Source organism: Heliangelus exortis, chromosome 10 (genome assembly GCF_036169615.1).
Source record: "Heliangelus exortis chromosome 10, bHelExo1.hap1, whole genome shotgun sequence".
In the NCBI taxonomy this organism is placed as follows: Eukaryota; Metazoa; Chordata; class Aves; order Apodiformes; family Trochilidae; genus Heliangelus; species Heliangelus exortis.
In genome coordinates, this window is record NC_092431.1 from 6,412,789 (window position 1) to 6,433,291 (window position 20,503).

General features: G+C 38.5%; 1 protein-coding gene across 3 annotated transcripts in view; it reads right to left on the minus strand.

Annotated features, from left to right (window-relative positions):
* Positions 1-297: 297 nt before the first annotated feature.
* Positions 298-20,503, minus strand: part of FAM53A (family with sequence similarity 53 member A) — a 68,861-nt gene continuing 48,655 nt past the window's right edge. For all 3 annotated transcript variants that reach the window (XM_071753276.1, XM_071753275.1, XM_071753277.1), the window contains one exon: positions 298-1,486. In XM_071753276.1, the coding sequence (XP_071609377.1) occupies positions 1,163-1,486 (324 nt within the window). In that variant the 3' untranslated portion in view covers positions 298-1,162. The remainder of the gene's footprint in view (positions 1,487-20,503) is intronic.

A 20,503-nucleotide genomic window follows, 5' to 3' on the forward strand; every position in this document is an offset into this window, starting at 1 on the left:
CCAGTTCAAGATTAATTCCCCCCTTGTTCAGGAAAATCCTTACAGTAGCTGAAATAATGAAGTATGTTTTGCAATACTCTGCAGCAAGTACAATATAACACTGGGTATAATTAGAGTATATGTAACCACTGAGAAACACTTTTGGGATCCAGCATGATTTACTACCCCAGCTCCCCAGATTAACTTCACTTTTTCAGATGACTAGAAATCTCACTCCCCCTCCACCCAGTTCTACCACATTACAGAATCTGACAGACTACACATTTTCCACTACTAAAATTCAAAAGCAGACACAGGTGCAAAGCAAAATGTCATTTTATTTAATTTCAAGGACTATTTTCCTTCTAGTATTGCTGAAGGGATCACCTCCTGGGGAATTGATCATTACAAAGTCCCTGTCTAAAAGTTCAAGTGCTCTTGTTGTACATTCTTTTGAACCACAGAAAACATAATGACCAAGTAGGTGGGCAGCTACTTGCAGTTTTATCCCACCTCAATTAGCATTGCTTCAGGCTAGAAAACAATTCAAGTAGTAAAATCATGGAAAATGTTAACCTTTAAGGTCATTACCATATTTTGATCAAAAAGTCCTGAATGTATGAAAAGAACATTTGTACACGTTATGAAGGTTTTTTTTTAACCAGACACTGTCAAAGATGGCAGTTAAGTATTTTGGACCAGTTGCCAACCAGATATTGAAGAGTTCTATCTGAAGGTTTATTACCAATTATGTTATGCAATTCACTTTTCACATTAAGCTCTTTAACAAAAGCAACATATACCTGCACCAGAATCACTGTAGACAGATTTAGTTTTATAGAATGCCCTTCTGAAAATTCATTTCAAAATAGAGATGCTTTTTCTCCAGAACTGTAAAAGCCATAAAAATGCAAAATATCTGTTAGGAAATTTTTAATCAAAATTATTCCTTAATGTTCAAAATAACATTTAACCTCCTACTTTTTTGTTGTCATCCACATATTGATCAATAGACTAAACAGGTAACAATGGTTCACGTTTTTCCCCCACCTGAAACATTTCTTCTAACACAGGCCCAAGATAGGCAATACAGAGATTCAGGGACATGGATTATGCATGGCAAAGGTAATCCTCTATCATTTTAATTTAGAACAACTCTGATTCTAGCACACAACTTTGAGTCTCAGTTGTTTTCAATCTGCTCTAGGTCCAAGTCCCCACAGTCTAGAGGAAAGATGCCTTCTTCAGTGCTCTCACAATCACTTGTGTCCTCATCACTTTCACACACTGCAGCTGCTTTCTTATAATCCCTTGTTTTGAAGCTACCTTGGCATGAGCCATGATGCCTGACTTCATCCAGCTGTTCTTTCATCGGACTGGAACCAGGGGTGATGATGTTCATAAGATCATTTGAGTCACATGGGGATGAGACAATTGTCTTCATTTGTGTGTCATCATCATCATCTTCATAGTCAAGGGAGCAAAGACTTTTGGAATTTTTTAAAGTCTGAAATTAAGAAAAAAAAATAAAATACATAAAGTGTTAATTGTGACTGCACAGGAGGAGCAGAATAAATTCCCTCAATTCTTGAAAGGACTGAGAGTAAGTACCCCAAATTAAGAGTGCCACGTATGTGGATAAGGAAAAAAAAAAAAAAAAAAAAAAGGAATTAGAGTATTTAAAACAATCTGGTTTCATTGAGATACTTTGCCTATGTAGATTCCCACTAGTGAGAAAAACTCCCAGTCCCCTTTCTTTATGCAGAAATCCCCCAAAACTTAGTTTTAGCCAACTACATGAGGAACAACAGACACCCAGGTTGATGTATCAGCTTCCTGGCAAATCCAGAGCATAGCAGTTGGTAACATCAGCATTCAGGTCAGACAGCTGCATTGCAGCCTCATCAACAATTAATTTCTGAGTTCCCAAGCCTGCAGACAATGAGCCCTCAGGCCTCACCTCAGAGACAGTGAGGGTTCACCAGGCAACAAGTATGGGGGTAACATCAAAACAGGAGAAAACTAAGCTTCTACTGGAAGTGTCTTGCTCCAAAGTCAGCTTAGTTTGTCTTACATTTGGGTACCACTTGAACAAGAGTTCAGGAATTTGAACAATTCTGCTTGAATGAAAAGTATATTAAAACCAGAGGGCACTCACTTTTTTAGACAAAGGAAAAAGAAGAGAACCTCAGTAAATGTGTTACCTCTCTCCCTCAGATAAATAAAATTACTAAACTGTTCATATAATTGTAAAGGATTCTTGATTAGAATCCAGAAGCAGCATTTAAGAAAACACACAACTATGCAGACAGCTGAATTTAGATTTTAATAAGTTAGAAACTTCTAAATTCTGCCTTATACAAGCATGCAGTGAGAGAAGGGTGAAATAGTCAGGGCTCTTCTCAGGGATGTTAAAAGCCAGGAAAATAAAGTTGTGGTGGGTTTCTGTCTCTTACTGGTTAAGTGACTGCAGTGTCATATGCACAGCAATTGTTTTATTGCAAGTAGATCCACAGGGAGTGAGACCGACTTTCATACCCATTTGCAGCTTCCTCCCCTAATTTGTAATTTCTTAAGTATTTTATATTTGTTTATATACTCAGATGAAATAGGAACATTGCAACATTCCCAGTATGCTACATTCCAGACACTCTTCCAGAGCACTTGTTCATCTTCCTATTTCACCACAGTATGTCAGCAGCCTCATGAGCAGTTTACCAGTATCTTTGGCTGTTTTTTAAACAAAACTTCAAAAATTAAGACATCAGAATTAGTCAGCCTTGCCTGTACACAACAGGCTGAGAACAGGAGAGTTTGAGGAAACCTTGCTGAAGTGAAGATGATTTGCCTAACTCCCTAGGGTCAACGTTACACACGGAACATCTTGAAGATAAGCCCACTCCTCAAGTTTGTACAGTTCCTTGGGCATCCCTACATCAAATCTACACAGAAAGCTTCAAGGAAAACTCAGGAAAAGGTAAACACTTGAGTTTCAGAGTTCAGTTGCAACACAGGCTGAGGAGTGAAGAGCAGTACTGGCATGGGATGGTGGTTGACCACTGGTATCTCTCCATAGCTGGGATTCTGCAGCAGAATCTCCCAAGCCTGTACCTCCTGGGAACACCTCAGTGCAACACCCTTCACTATTTATTGATCAGAGGTTTGTTACGCCTGCACTGCACACAGCTCTTATCTTGCTCAAACAACATTCATATATGATACATTAGATGATTAGTTAATCAGCCTTAGGCTTCAGGCCAGAAGGATCTATAGGGGATAAGCCAGTTTGCTTGGACACAAGACTTCATTTAGGAGTTGATTTATGCAACTTTAAGACCTGCATCCAAACACCAGTTTTAAGAAAAACAATTCAAGTGGACCATATTTGTCAGGAGGCACTGAAGTCTGTGTTAGCCAGGGCTAAAACCCACGTGACCAGCATCATCAGAACCTGCAACCTTGCCGAATCAAAAAGCCTTCTATTTCCAAATTCCACTCCCCTGTGAAAGCAGTTTTGGTATAAAACACATTCCTGTTTTCAAAACATTTCCATATAGCTTACAGCTTATTCAACTACAAACATCTGAGGTCCTTTTCATGAATAAGAGGTGTGAATTTCTTTTGTATTTACTTAAAAGCAAAACAGAATATTTTTATTTTTTTTTTTTAAGTAGAAAGCGTTCTAGGATATTTTAATCCTAATTCTATTTCATTTCTTTGAAAAAGAACATATTTCCTGTTGTGTATCCCCATATAGGGAACAATATTTTCAGTTCTTTAAATCTTATAGTAGGCACTGGGAAGGAAAGAGATCAAATAACAGAAAGCTTTGAAAGTTCTGCTTTCAATGTTTTAGAAAGGAATTCCCGAGTCTCCCCTTCAAAATATCTTTTATTCAATTTACTGCTAGAAATTAATCCAACCACACAGCTGTCTTTCTAGAAGGTTTGTGTACATAAATGGAAAATTGCCTGTTAGCTGTACTGTGCTGAAACCACTTGAATGGGAACTTTTAGCCCGTTTCAACACAACAGCAAGTGCATTCAACTGGTTCTTTGTTCACCCACTTGTCACGACCGCACCAAACTAAAAATAGGTGGATTTATTATCTCACAGCACAATCCCACTTCTTTCACAAAGCAAAAGGTAGAAATTGCAATGCATTCAAGCCTTCTAAATTGCAGCTTTACATGTTACACTGGTACAGTACCACACCTTTCAAGCACAATTGTGCTCAGCAGGGAGCCTGCGAGTACTTGCTCAATGGTCCTCATTTTATAAAGGATGCTGGACTAACAAGACAAAAGAGTCCACAGTTGGCAATGGATAGAACTCAATCAGCTAAAAGTATTCTTTTGTGTGATGGGAAAACCAAAAGAAAAAAGAAACTCAGAGTTTTAAAAGAAGGGAGGCAATAAAATGTCTGAATATTAAGAAAAAACTTTGTACCGAAAACAATGGTGGGGAAGGAAATAAAAGAAATCTCCCTAGACCTTTGCTGTACAAAGCAAACAAGAAAGGCCCAGAGTAGCCTGAAAGGAAGCTTATGTCTGTACTCTTCACCAACCTTCAGTTCAGAAACCCATAATACATCACTTTCCAAATATAAGAAATAAATAGGTTGGTTTTTGTTTTCCTAACAAATCTAGAGCATTTGCTACAGTAGTCAAGAGAAAAATAAGTTGCTTACATGCATGAAAACCCAGTGTATAATGGAAGCAGCAGTTCTCATGCTTCTTCCCCATGCCCCCACCATACACCATACCCACCCATTTTCCCCCTGGGTTTTGAATGGGGGTGGAAGATACAGCTGCTCTGAAGAGGTGCAGCTGCAGCAGCTGGCACAAAGTGAGGAGCAGAGGAAGCCTCAAACCACCAGAAGCCCTAAGCCCATCCTTCTGCTTCTCAGCAGTAGTCATCAAGACACTTGGGCTGCTCCCTGAAGCCATAGGGCTTAGGAAGAGAGGGAATTCACTAGTTTCATTAGATGATCTGGCTTGCTTTCCATCCCATCCCAAGCCTTTTGCCTATGATTTCACAAGAGATGCTGCTTGAAGAGATACCAGCACAGAGGGTTTCTTGACTGTTAAATCTCTTCTTGCAGGGATATGATGCTCATGATGAGGAGATTCTGCAATTTCCTGGAATATCAGCAACCAAGTGCAAAACACTGAAGAGTCAGCCAAGCACAGAGCAATATGTGGCATTTTCTGTTGCTTCCCTGGACCTAGCCAGTTGATAAAGATAGGGAAGGAGCAAGTCAGACAGGCTGCATTTCCCTTTGAGGATTCAAATACCTTCACAGGTTCTTGTTTCACTTCCTGGACTTACATTTCCAATAGGTCAAACTGCCTGAAAACCAAAAGGCTTTACTGTTAGTAACTCATAACCCAGTTAAGTTTCAGATGAGAAGCACCCCACCCCAAAGAGTTTACAGTTTAGCCTCAGCAATAGTGAAGTCCAACCATGGCACAATTTCATCCCACTGAAGAGTCATTTAAGGAAGCTAAGAGAGACAACAAAGGAAGGAAGGACTTTAAAGAACAAACTGTCATAAAAGACTGGTCCTAAACAGCTCATTGAATCATGCTGAAAACTGCCTCCTGAACATACCCTCATCTGACTGCCATCACATCCTACCACAAATAGATGTGCAGTGTCCCTCCCTGTCAACTGAACTTTCACTTCATGCATCTAACTATTTGCATTAATATCATGTGTGACAGTTCATGCTGGAGACATGCAGTGGTTATTGTAGATCATTAGAAATCTCAGCTGGTTTTAGAGATTAAAAATCTCATGACAGTCCTAATCCCTGCATCTTCTATTATGCATAAAGTAAAAAACAGTAAGAAAAATGCTATGTATATGTAACAAACCATTAACCTTTCTGTACAGTAAGGCTCCTGACTTCTGTCTTGAACAGCACCCTGCATTTTGTGAATGCTTTGCAGATAACCTTAACTTGCAGTTAAGAAGAAATTCTGCATCATTGGTAGGATGCAGTGTATTTTTCATCATTGGTAGGAAGCAGTATTTTTCACAATTTTACATGCTTGAAGCTTGCTAATGTAATGAAAGTTTAAAACCAAAGTTAATTGAGAAAGAATCTTCTTCCACTGCTCAGTTGAGAAATCAAAGGTGTACAAATACATGAAGTTTAACTCAAGCATCTAAAAAAATGCTTCGTGTCAAAATACACTGCAGATTTTCAAACTATGTTCTTGGAATAAACACCAAGAGAAGTTTTTGGTTTAACTGCATTGAGCTACAAGCAAAGTAATTGAACATTTTTATGTATTTCATGGAAACAATCTAATACCCAGAAAACTCCTGAATATCTTCATGAACAAAAGCTAACCTCTGATCAAGTTCACTCAGGGAACCAAATGTTCACTTTTTACAGCTCTGCAGTTATCCCTCACTTGGCTGAAAATTTGACATATTTTTGTATTAAAAATGCAATAATTATTTCATCATCTATAACTAAGCAGAAAATCTACAAAATAGTGGATATGAATGAGGAAGAGCAAACAACCTCTACCATTTTGTCACATAATTAGGCACTTAACTAAAATAACCATTCCTTCCAGAGATAAAATTACTGCTGTTCTTGTAGTCAAATAAGGTAAATCCTATTTGCAAAGCCAAAGACCTAGTTAAAAATCAATACAAGCTGACACACAGCAATATGGCTATGACTTGAAATGAAAGTTGTTCAGTACTTTGTCTCTGCTGTATCTTCAAAGGTTATTTTAATTTTTTAGATGTAGGTGCCCAAGAAGGGAAGTAAACTGACATCAGCTCATTTTACATCAGATGCTGAACAGCATCATGAAGTAACAGGCTTTCATCTTTCACTAGCCAGACTGTTCTAGATTTAAGCATTCAGTTTTCTGCTGTAGTCTACCATGAAAGCTGATCTATTTATTGGCCTAGATTTTTATGTTTATATTCTGAATTGTACCACAGTATCTTTGCACGATTGCTTATGAGCTGTAAGAATTTGTGATTTAATTTAGCTTATTCTTTAGTGGTATTAGTTGAAAAAATGCTATAGCTCAATGAAATAGAAATCTGTAAATCAGATGCTGAATTTGTCCAGTTATACTCACATATGCAAGAACAAAGCTGGTCAACAAGATAACTGACAGAAACCACTGAAATAGGTAAAGGTCTGCAAATGAGAAAATCAAAAATGCACCAAGAGTAGGGGGTCCAGTTCTCTGCCTGAGCACCACTGCAGCCCACACGTTACATGCACTGGTGGGGAAATGTTGGGAACAGACTCACAGATTTTACCTGTACAACAACTGACTTGTTTAGCCAGGAAACTCTGTAAGACCCAAATAAAATCAATGCTATCACACCAAATTCCAGATACCCATCTGTGAAGTCAGAGGTGTGGCAGATCCCAAATCAGCAGGGACATCAACCACCATGGATTAAATTCAGCCTTACAACCTGCTTCTCCCTTTCCCAAAGTCAGACATTATTCAAGATGGGCACTCCACCTATGGAATCATATTTGACATTCAAACTAAACATCCTCTACACATCCTCATACCTTTCCCTTCCAGTGGTTTGCAAAGATCCTAACTGCATGTGGATTTTCCCCCCCAGCTGTCCTGGCAATCTTTGCAAATAGAAGTTTGTCAGTCTAAAGGTGCTTCTCTAAACTAGATTTAAGTAGACAAAACACTACTGCTGTTTTTTTATTACTTTCTAAATTGCATTTTGGTCAGAGAGGGGCAGTTTAGTACAAAGCTACCATACACCTGGTGCTGTAGTTTCTCTAAGTCCAGGACCATTCATCACAGGAGTTAACTTTTTTCAGTCTTTAAAAACAAATTGAAAGCTGAGTTAATGCAGTACTCTAATATAATACAGTCAATGATTCAACAGCAATGCTAATATGAAGGGGGTGAACATAAATGGCAATTTTCCCTTTATATGAAACTCAGGCCAACATTCAACCACATTTTTAAAAAGTTTACAACATGGAATTTTAATTAAGATATTGGCATCTTACATTTTCTAATTCAGCAAATTTGAACTCCAACCTTTTACTTTCCTGTTTCACCAAATATAAGCCATGCAACCTATTATGAGCATGTGGAATTACATTCTATATACATCAGGCCTATTTTACCTGCATGTAATTAACTTACAATTTCTAACTATCCTTAGTACCAGAGCCCAGCAAGAATGAATACTGACAGATGCTACGAATTATTCCCTTAACTAAAACAGAAGAGGCTCACAAAGTGGATTTAACTCTTCTGAACTGGCTATTAATACAGCATCAAACAAAGTGGAACATAATGACATTTGCTTTGTTAAGCTGAATAATGCAGCACAAGGGAGAAAGAAGATTGGCCAAACAAGACAAGGAGCTACTGGATAAAGCACTGAGGCATTAGAACAGAGGTTTCCTCAAAGAGAAAGAGGCACCACAGAGGAAAGTTTCAAAAGAGCACTGAAACAGCAGGAATAGTGGTGGGGAAGACTGGTTCTAGCTCTGTCCCTGCTTGGGCAGCAGCTGAAGTCTGGGGTCTTTTGCAGGACAGAAAAAATCGCACTGCCTCAAGTGAAAAAACTGCCTTTGCACACCTTAATCTACTGATTTCCCTACTCCCTGCTTGGCCCTAAGGACATCTCGAATATGGGCAGTAGATTTATCCACTTTCTGGATAAACTGAAGCATTGGACAATGCAAAATTTGGCCACTGCTGTGTTTAAGATGCACGAACTTGAGAGGCTTCAATCTGGCAAATTCCCATCAGCAAACTGCATTAATGAGCGATGGTGATGAACAAACAGCTGCACCTTTTGTGTTCATACAAGCATAATGAACACATCTGGTTTTGTAGTAGAAGGGCACAGAAGGAAACAATCTAAGTGTGTGCTCTCTCCCAGCAGAAACTGTGCATGTTTTGCCAGAGCTGTTCCACCTTTTCCAATGCAAAAATTTTTGCCTTTCCTTTTATAAAAAAAATGCAGGCTCTGGAAACAAGAAACAACTTCAGGTGCATTATCACCAGCTTCATTAACAAGAGAAAAAAATGTTTTTTTAGAGACTTGGTTTAAATAATGTCTAATTCATATACATTTTAGGAAGATGCAACTAATTTTCCACATTTTAAATGGTGCAAGAGGGAAGCATGTTCACACCATTCACAGGAGCTACATACACATCCCTTCACACAGACATACACAGACATGCTTCACAGGTCCTCAAAAAGCTGCTGTCCCTGAACAGATTAACAAGAATGACTGCTTGTAGCATCCTATCTCAGTACTCAGCAGCTGAGATCCAAAACCAAAGAGACCATCACAGGTAGCCAGAGCCTTCTAATATATTATTCCTCTGACAGACTTAGGACTTGCATACTAAAATCTGCTCTGAAGCAACATAAACCAAAGTTATCTCCAAACCCAGGAGTCCAACTAGGTTTCTAGATTTCTAATAGATACATTCAAACAAGAGAAAAAACTGTAGCTGTGCTTCCACAGAACTCCTTATATTCAGTCCCATTTACCATGCCAAACTCTGTCTCAAGTAACAGGTTTTAAGTTGACTGATTATACACCAGAGTAACAGGACAGGATGTGACCCTTGTGGCTTCAAAACATGACCATATTGGCTTCATTTCCTGCCATTTATGTGTCATCTATTTTTATAGAGAACTTTTATTCCTGAGCAGTTTAGCCAAGGCCTTATTCCTTCATGACTTTGCAATGAGCTGCAAACAATAACCTTCACAACTGAATCACACATGCACTGGTTTTTGCAGAGTACACCCATATACCAGCTTCTCAAAATCTGAGCATATTCACTTTATCCTCAAGTGAAACATTAAGTTGATATGATGGGTCAAATTTATAAGAAATTAGAGAAGTAAACTCCAAATCCTGATTCTAATGCTGCCCTCATTAGTTACTGACAGATGTCAGCCTCACCTATATTATTGTGTTATGCTGGCACTCCATCATAACCAGCATTTTAAGGGATTCTATAATTGGACCATAAAGTTCACTTCTGCCAGGGAAGGGGGATGGGAGAGAGAGAGAGAGAAACAGTACCTCAGCTTAGGAACAGTTCCCCTTTCTTTTGACCAATTTTCCACTACAGAAATACTTGTCCAAAACAAAACTTTAAGATGTTGTTATGGAAGTGCAGGCAGGCACACAGGGGTATATATGCATACAGATGAAGTACAAGTGCTGTTACGAATCTTTCGCTCAATTCACTGTAAAACCCACAATTTAACAATAAATTTTTGTAGAAGCATTAATTCAAACTGTAGGTGGACTCTCGCCACTAATTATTTCCAGAGACAAGTTAAGCTGAACACATTTGTTTAGAAAGAACAGAATTATCCATGTTCACCTTCAATCTCTAATACAAGTACTGTGTTTTTCTAGTTTAATCTCTGATTTCTAACCATTCTGAACACTTCTGAAACTGGGTGGCTCAGGAAATGCTTTCTACATCAAGCAGCAAATGTGTTACAGATTTTTTTTTTAATACTGAGTCAATTTGTGCTAAAGCTTCTGCTATGTAGATTTGGACAAGTTTGTTTATTGGTTCAAATACCAAAGCTGACAATGCTTCTTCAGTTGATGCTCAATATGGTTTTTAAACAACTTAAGTCAGGAAACCATACACGTGGTCCTTTATCCTTCAGCTGCACTGAAAAGCAATACATGTTTTATAATACATGATATCAAGTCAGAAGAAAAGCAAAGTATGTGCAACTTCTGTGTAAGGCAGAGTCAAAATCCAAAAGCACTGTGGTAACACCAAAACTAAGCTCCACTTCTCACTCTATGGTCATCAGTTTTCCTCTGAATGAAAAAAACTTTTGAATGAAAAAAACTGTAGCAATCAAAAAGGTCTACATTCAAGTAACACACACACTGTTTTAAAGACTCAAATGTGTTTATACTATTACAACTTGCAAGCTTTGTGTTATACCATAAAAGCCTTTTAAGTTTTAATCACATGGCTACAACCATAATGAAAAGTGGAATCAGGAAACTTGTCAGAAATCTCACCTTATTTAAAATTCTATTTCTGGTAATACTTAAGTTTTATTGCAGAAGCACGTGTCATTGCCAGCATATAAAGAACTGAGTACTTTCAAGTATATGAACAGATCAGATATTTGATTATCTGCAGTTAACTTTTAAACACCAAACTATCACCTTGCAGAAAACATCCGCTTATAACCATATTCCATTCAAAGTTGCATCTAACAGCAACTTCAAAAATCCACACAAACTTCACTTCAGTTTGTACATACTTAAGGATGTAAATAAGTAAATATTTCACATTGTAATGGAAGAAATAATTGATAAATTCAAATCAGTTTATTTTCACTTGCTTGAGATACCGGTTTTGCTTTTATCACACATATGTACCAGTATATCCAGGCAGGATCCCATCTGCAGGTGATGCATCAGGTCACAGAGTGACTATCAAAAAGAAAAGGGAAGCTTCAAAATGTAAAAAAATCAGCATATGGAAGACCAAAGACCAGTTTCTGAATTAAAAGTCCTGGTATTACACAGATGGACTACTCTGTTAATTTGATTACCATGCTATTACACAAGTATCGACTATTAGGAGAACCCCCTCTCTCCCCAAATTACCCGAGTTAAACTCAAAGAGGTGCAACTCATTTTTTATCAAATTTTTAGAATCGGTATTTCCTTTTTTTTTTTGGCAAGAGATCTGGAAAAAATTACCATACCAATGATGAAACACTACTCATCTCTTCTGCTAGGCATAACCTCTTGCAATTCAGAACAAGGAAAAAAAAAACTAATCCCCTGCCACCTGCCAAAACCCAGATGTTAAAACCTGAGAAAAGTGCTCTCACCTCTATTGAAACCCTCTGGTACAGCTTAGGTACATTAACTATAAGTGCCCTATATATAACACTGAACTACAGCTATTAACTCAATACTGCATTGTAGTCCAAAAAACATCACCAATAATTTTAACATAATCCAATTTTATGACAGGCTAAGTAATAATTAAAAAAGAAAATATCCACAGCTGGCTGAAACCTGGCTTGTGAGTTAATAGATGGCCCCTTTTCTCATAATGTCAAATGCAGCTGGTCTGGTACTCATTAGCTCTTTCAACAAGGAATACTTACTTGTACATACAGGAACTTGCCAGAAAGGAAAAGCAATTCTGCAGCAGATATTAAGCTGCTTCTTCCCTTTATTAGCACACTGCTTACAGAGAAGTACCATAAACACACAGTCACTTTCAGGTCTGACAAAGCAACACGATGCTCAACAGCACTGAGAAGCTCCAGCTATTTGTGAGACATTTTGTTACAGAGCAGCATTTACAAAAGAGAGGGGGGGAAAAAACCCCAAACTCTGTCCTTAATGAGATTTCCTTCATTCTCCTCAAGTCTTGCACCCTGTCAGAGCACAGGGAACCCCCAGCACAAGGGCTCACTTCATTAAATGCCATTTCAGGCCTAATTTCACATGGTGACCCTCTCACTCTGCTGATGCAAAGAAAGCAAAACGCCAGATGCTCTCTGGGCCTGCTACCTCAGCAGCGATTCATTCACCACTCCAAAAAAAAAAAAAAAAAAAAAAAAACAACTTCCAGGCATCCATTCAAAAGCAAGTACCCTCAGCCTGCTCTGTCCTGTCACAGGACAAAGTGCTGGCTTGTCTTCAGCTCACTTTTGATGCTTGCCTATCATCTCCCAGCCCAGCCTACTCCTATCTCCTTTCCTCCTTCTCAAGCCTGCTGGAATTTGAACTTTAAATGGATGCCCTCCATGGCAACAATAGATAAAAAAGGAGCCTTTGATTGTTCATGCGTTGCTGCAAAGAAAGGAGGAGATTCATCCTGGCTGAGACCTAGCAGGAACTCACCAAACACGGCTCCTTTTCCATTGCAATGGATGCCTTAGCCTGGAGCTACTCATGCAAGCTCCCTGCATCTATGTTTCCATTTAAAGAGGATGAATTCTTCAGGTTTCCTCCCACCCCCAGCCGCGTTATGGAATTAAATGTTGATCCCCATGAATGAAGAGCAACACCAAGCTTGGAAAGCTGCCAAAAGGTTCTGTACCACTCAGCAGTTTGGAGTTAATTTAATACTTATTGATATCTAGCTGAATTTATAGCTGCATTATTTATAAGGGAAAAAAAATAATCACACAGCCATATTTAGACCTTGGTAATAAACTATTTTTAGCACCATCTGTTTTTCTAGTTTGTTCCTTTGCTTAAGCAAGAACATACTTTTACCCAGTTCCTTCTTCCTTGTCCATTTAAAAGAAACCAGAGCCTAAACCAAAGCACAAATTAGGATCACTCTGAGTATTTATTGTGCAGCAATCCTTCAAATGTTTTGGAAATCAAACTGCTGACTCAGGACAGTCTTCAGCAGATGCAGACATATACCTTAACTTCAGTTACAAAACTGAACACATTTTTTTAATGCAAGGGGCAACGTATTACACAGGAAGAAGGTGACTATCTGGGAAGAAACAACCCATCATTAACTTCATTAAGCCATCTGAAAAGTGTTAACACTCCTGGCAGTGCTTTCCTGGGCAGCAGTTGCCAAGTTTCACCCTCATTAAACCCATAGATATTTTGTCAGGAGTATATTCTGCCAGGCCAGGCTGCTGTTAGGGGGGAGACACAAATCATCCACAGCTGCTGCAGGCACCTTGCCTCTGCGAGATGAGGTGTTTGAAGCTGCAGCTGCCACCCAGACAAAAGCTTCCCCAAACCTCAAATTACCTCTTCAAGCTTACATTTATATTCTGCTTTTAGCAGGAGACACAACTCCAGTGGCCTCTGCAGTGTGACAAGAGGGACAGAGTGAAGGGGTTGCTGGTTCCTTGAATTCCCAGTGAAACAAGGCTCTGGGTACTTGCATACTGATTAAGTTCTCAGCAATGCACTTGGTAACAGCAACAGATTCATCTCCTCCTCCTGACTCACTGAAGTTTCTACACAGAATAATAGCACAAACATTTGAAAGCTTTACTGTTTGTTGTGTCAGATCAAGACATTTTAGAGATAAGCAGATAACCCATTTAAAATATAAGCCCATATTTCTAACCCTTGGCAAAGGGCAGTAGCAGTAAGGGTTGCAAGCTTGTTTACAAGGGCTTGCAGCACAAGTTGAGCATTCTGGAGAATACACACAAAAAAAATTAATCCCAGTTTACAACACATAGATCAAAATCAAATTCTACAAATGCGTAACAGAAATATACAGCCATCATAATGGGCTGCAGCAAAGAGTCCTGAAAGCCTGTGATATTTTAAAGCAATCAATGTCATTGATTAATATAATTTGGCACTGGCATTATGTGACAAGAATTGCAGAGCATGAAGGAACTAGCAGGCCTTGGGATGCATGCTTCCTTCCACTCCACCACTTTTTCCAGTGGAAAAATCAGGAGGCAGCACGTTTAACAGCAAGTACAACAAACTGCCAGGCAGAGGAAGGGGCTGTGTGGCAGCCAGGCCACTCCCAGGATGAGAGCCAGGATGCTGAAGTCTGCTCCTGGTGAGCAGCATCTCCACCCGCCTGGGCAGCCACTGCTGTGCCCCATCTGTCAGACAAAGCAATGGGTGTGATGAGTGGTCTGTCCCTTTGGAGGGGAAAAAGCTCCAAATCTGGGCCACTTTGACCCATTTCAAAGGACAGTTTGCCTCAACTGAGAGGATTTAAATAAAAACCTTTCAAAGGAAAGAAAGTCTGCAGCACCTTCTGTGGCCCTAATGAAGCAAGTGGACAACAGCCAACATATACAGTAACTTTCACAGCAAATTAAAGAGCTATTGCCAAGTATATTTAAGAGTAAAAACTAAGCTTGCAACTTGTAGTTCAGTTCCCTAAGGCTGTTGCACAACCTGCAAATACATTACAACATGAGAACAAATTAATACTGGTGATTAACCAGGAAAGTAATCAGAGGATCTGGAAGTCTTCAAAAAATGCAGCTTGTTGCAAGCATTGTACCAAAGCATCTGCCTTTCATGTGGGATGATACTTGTGTGCACTCAGTACCAGCCATACATAACAATGTGCTTTTACACAGATTTCTCCTTCTACAAAGTTTACACCTTATGAACAAGCACATAGGCTCATTTAGTAGGATTCATTTAGCAAGACAGAACTATAGGGACAGATGAAAACATAGCCTCAAAGCCACTGGAGAAGATGATGGCAAAATGAACCAGGGTAAGGCTTGCTAGGGTCTGCCCATCCACCCTTCCCTTACACACCAGATGGCAATGGAAAAATGACAGTTATCTGTCCCGAAAAATCAGTCACAACCAAGAAAGGACTTTGTGATTAACTTTGGGATTAAGGTCCATACCCTTTTGAGACATGGCTGGATGCCACAGAGGGCAACTGTGGCAAGTCAGGAGTCTGTCCAAACTCCATTTATAACTTAACCCATAGTGTGATCTCTCCCTCTACCCCAGACCCTTGGAAGAACAATACTGATCCATAACTCCAACACTTGATATTCTTTCTGGGCCAGTATTATTAGAGAGCAAACCAATGTTAAAGTGATCTACATCTGATTGTAGCTGTAGCAAATCAGAAACCATGACATTTTCATCTTATCCTAGTTAAGTACCTAATATCTGCAAGTGAAGTCTGAGTTTACCTTCAGCCCTTGATTTTAAAAATAATGCTCCAAAATAATCAAGGTAATTTTAAGTATGTGACTTGTAAAAATTGGGTCATACAACAGAAGTATTTTTTTAACCTCAATCTTGTTACCTCTACTTAGCATTTTGAGTAGTATTAATTCAGTCCTCATGACCATTCAGCAACATGCTTCCATATCAAGTCCTCCTAAAGCAGAGCAAGGAGAAAAGGTACCAAAAAACCTTTTTCTGCTTATTATATATAAACATCTATACATGTGCTCTTGAAACAGCCACAAGCAAATCCCTGTCTCCTGAAGCAAGTCAGAACAAATATATCAATACCAGTCTACAAGATCATTTCCATTAACTTGTTCAGAGCTAATTCCTCCTAATTAGGAGTGGTATTATCCTTGATAAAATTCTTCTGTTAGGAACATGACACGTACACAAACTTCCTTGTCAAATTCCAGTAACTGACTATTTCCTACAATTGCTGTATTTTCACAAGAACATGCTGGCTTATTTTCACTACGAATGTCTGGAGGCCACTACAAATCTGAATTATACTTCACTCAAGCTGAAGGTGGTATTTGTTGTCTTATACTTGTTAAAATTGAAGAAGTGGATGCATACTTCAGTTATTGCAAGTATCCATTTACAGAAGGATTCCTCCTCATCACTACCCTTCAACAGTCAAGAGTGTGACATTCTCACTAGATCTAAACTTACTGGAAAGTTTTACCAGATTGGTTTTGAATCAGGCTGTATCACCACAACAGACAACAAAAACATAACACTGGGCATTTAGGTACCCTGTTGCCCTGAGGAGTTTTAATTTATTTTAAAACAACTGAATTCTTTCACTCTTCCAGGGAGAAGACTGCTCCTGCAGAGTGAAGAGGTAAGCTAACCTGAACATGGAACACTTTTTTCAGGGATAAAATAGCAATTAAATAATTTGGACCTCAACGAAGGCTTAAATAGCTCCTCAAAAGATGAGGATCAATTACATTTTTTCCAGTATACTTGACCCACTTAAGCTCATTCATCACCACTCAGCTACCTATAGCATCAGTGTTTTCTGCTCTTATAGTAGTTTTGGCTCAGTAACAGAGGGCAGAAAAGTGTTTTTTTTCTTCATATGGTTATTTGAACTCTCCAGGAGGTGTATCCTCTCCTTAGGAGAGGTGACAGCAGAGGGGATTCTGCTACTTTAGAACAGGAACAGCAGAAGATGGTATTTTTAGAATGTATATATATTTTTTGTTATAAGTTTAAGGCAAGTCTAGAAGTTAAACATACTGCACTGCAAAGTTAAGAATTTCTGAATCATATTAAATCCCATTAATCCTTCCTACTCACCTTAGTACAAGTACAAAGTACTTAAACTTAACAAGCTTAGGAGCCACTTACCAAACCCAACTGAATGCTTACATGCCCTGAAAACACCCTCCTGTGCCAACTACATGAGTGTTATAAGATTAAAGAAGCAAAGTTTTTGCTCTGGGACATGCAATTATAACAAGACTTGGAAATTCAACTTTAAATGATTTCTACAGTAACACACATGCAAGTTACAAGGGCTACACTGTTAAATAGTATTTTAAAATGCTTAACACAATGAACACTGTGCATTGCACACTTAAGAGTTGTATATAATCACCTTGAAATTTTGTCCTTCATGCTTTGATCCAGGTAAGTATCCTTAAAAGAAGTACAGTGAATAACATTCTCAAAAAACCTCACTTAGGCAAGCTATTATGCAAAAGTAAACTAATTAAAAACTGAAAGGAGGGAAGGAAAAAAAAACCCATGCACTAAGTTTACATTTTAATGATTTAGAACACATCAGGAGCCTCAGCCTCTGTATCACTTTTACTATAGAGCACTAATGAAGAATTTCCAGGCTCTATGTTGATCATGTTCCAAGCACGTCCAATTTCTGCCACTCCAAGTACACACTACAGCAGTTACAAGTAACCTTGAAACTCTGTAAAATAGGACATGACAGTTAAGCCACAAGGCACCTATTAAATTCAAGATCTTATTCAAGATCTTTCACAATACTTGAACATCACAACACTACTTCATATCACTTTATTTTAACCTACTATTTCAATTTTAAGAGGACAAGTATTAGCACACAGTAGCTGCCACAGAGTTGCTGAAATTCAGGAAAAATAAAAATCACTCCTGATAAGCAATTGATGCCACAGTACCCTCGTCTGAATACTGCAAAGATCACAAAGTTCTCCTGCTTCTTACTGTTAATGTGCATTAATCTAGAAAGCAGCCAAAGTGCATACTGCTCAGCTTAAAATGGAACTGAAAGTTGATATTGTTAAAATACAACCAGAAAATGAACAACAAAAAAAAAAAAAAAAAAAAGCAGCCTTGTGAGCAAAAGGCCCCTTTTTTTTGCACCTTCCATGCTTCTCTGTTTTTAGAGGAAAATGGACATTACTAAGAGTTTGCACCTACAGAGGAAGGCCCCAAGATGAATGGTGCCTGCATTCAGCTATTGTGCAATAGTCACTGTCCTTCCAAACTCCAACTCTTCCCGATGTGGTAACTGCTACATAGCCAAGCCTCAATTCACCTGTGTTCGTGTGGGGCCTTGCTACAACTTGTCCATAGAAAACAATGGGTTATCAAACTGATGGTAGGATTAGAGGAAAACACGTTTTTAAAGACCAAGTTTCCTTTGGTGACACTGCAAAATCCTTCATCTGAATGAATCTTAGTGCTGGTTTCAAATTGTATAAGGAAAACCCCCTCTTGTTTAAGGTAAAAATGTCTGACTGTCTAAAGGTACCCTTTGTCCAACAGTCCTGGATACCTTGTCAACAACTAAGTACAATTCAACTGAACACAAGTTCAGGGCAGATGGATTTGCTGGATTTCATGCAGCTGGAAGCAATACTCCTAGGTCAGAGGATAACAAGTTGGTCCAAGAAGCTGCAAAGAGTGAAATAAATTGATCCTCTCTAAGCATTCTGCATTTTTGCTTCCCCTTTATTCCTCATAATGCCCCCTCCCAAAATATTTTGGGATAAAAATAAATTGAAGTGGCAAGATTAGTTCTAAAATGTTTTAGGTAGATTTAACAAAACACTCAGTTTTAGTTTAGATCAGCTTATCAGTTTCAATACATAATGTGAGCACTTTAGTACTCTGACAGATGCTTGAAGTTTACAAGCTGGCCACACTAGTAATGAAGTTATCAGCACACAGAACTGCAGTGATGGATGCTTAGGATGCAGGTGAAGCACACAAACAATTCCAACAGACTGAGATGTCTTTTGCTGCTTCTTCAAAGCTATATAAAGGCATTTAAAAAATTGGAAGTAGTGTTTTAGACAAAGATCTACACTGATGAAAGTCAAGGTAAAGGGCACTGAATGAGTCATTTTAAAAATTACTGCATTTTTAAAGAGTCTGAAAATATAGACTGTGGATGAAATGTCATACCAGCATTGCAATGAATGGAAGGCTGCAGAAACTTCATGTTTCATGAAGGGTGCCACAGCTAAGACTCAAAAAAAACCCCAAACCAACCAACACCTGGGCCCAGGTAAGATTTTCCCATTTTCACGGTTTTACTGTCAAAAATCAAAACACTAATTTAGTCATTACAAATTTATCACTAGCAATACACTGTCAAAAAGATGCATCCTTTGACTCTGTAAAATTAAGATTACGGACAGACACATCCACTACTTATCCCATTGAGGATTCCAATTTGTACAATTACATTTCAGCTCAGACTAGACGTTCAGTTAAGGATTCCTGTTCAGGAGAGCTGCATTTTTTTTCTCCATTGCTCATTACAACAGTCCTAACCTCCAAGGTACCAACCTCTTTGCCAGTTAATGCAAATATTTACTTGAACTATTTAATTGCATATTTAAACTAGACAGGTGATGCCTGATCAAAGTATTTTCCTGAAAGTCAGATACACAGCATAGCAGATGTGTTCACGTTGCAAGGCAACCTCAAAATCTATGGTGTGATCTCCAGCACTAAGAACAGAGCAGAGGAACTATAACCATGACAACAGCTCCTCACCTAGAAAAAAGCTGCAACACCTCCTGATGCCAAAACACCACAGAGTCCTAACTTCATCCTGTGTTACTCAATACAAGTAATATTTTTCACCCCAAACCAATACTTTTCATTTTGATGCCTGAAGAGCAACTTCAAAACCAGGTCCTTTACTATGCATACAGAAAAGGAAGCAGATTAGAGAATTTAAGCATTAAGAAAACAAAAGACTCCAGGACATAAAGAAAAGCATGTTAAAATGACTTTTTTTGGGTCTCTGCTTGCACATAAAAATGAACAATTCCCAGCATCTAGACAGAAAGGAACATTTGAAAGAACTTGAGTCTTACTTTTAAATTTTCTTTTATGTAACCTTCCCTGGAATTAAGTCAATTAATATTGACTTCTACCATAAAGAACTTTTTTATTGTATCAAATAATTGGTTCATTTCTTTCCTTCAAAATGCACCTTAATCTCATTCTTCTGACTACTTGATCACTGGAAAACCCCTACATACTTGGCAGAAACAGTCAAAATCCTGACCAATGGATTGCACATTAGCATCTGGTGTCCTTATTACCACTTTCTCCCTTCCACACACTAAAAAAAGACACAAACTTTAGACATCTTCTGGATAGTGTCTACTTTCAGGTAATTTTTCTGAAATACTGAAAAGATTCCTCTTGCTTTTTGCAAAATTAAGCCATTCTTATTTTCAAGTTGAATTTATCTCCACACAGACACACAACTCTTCACACTTGCAATTTTAGCAAAAAATGCCTCATTTCTTAGAAGGACTGGAGCTGC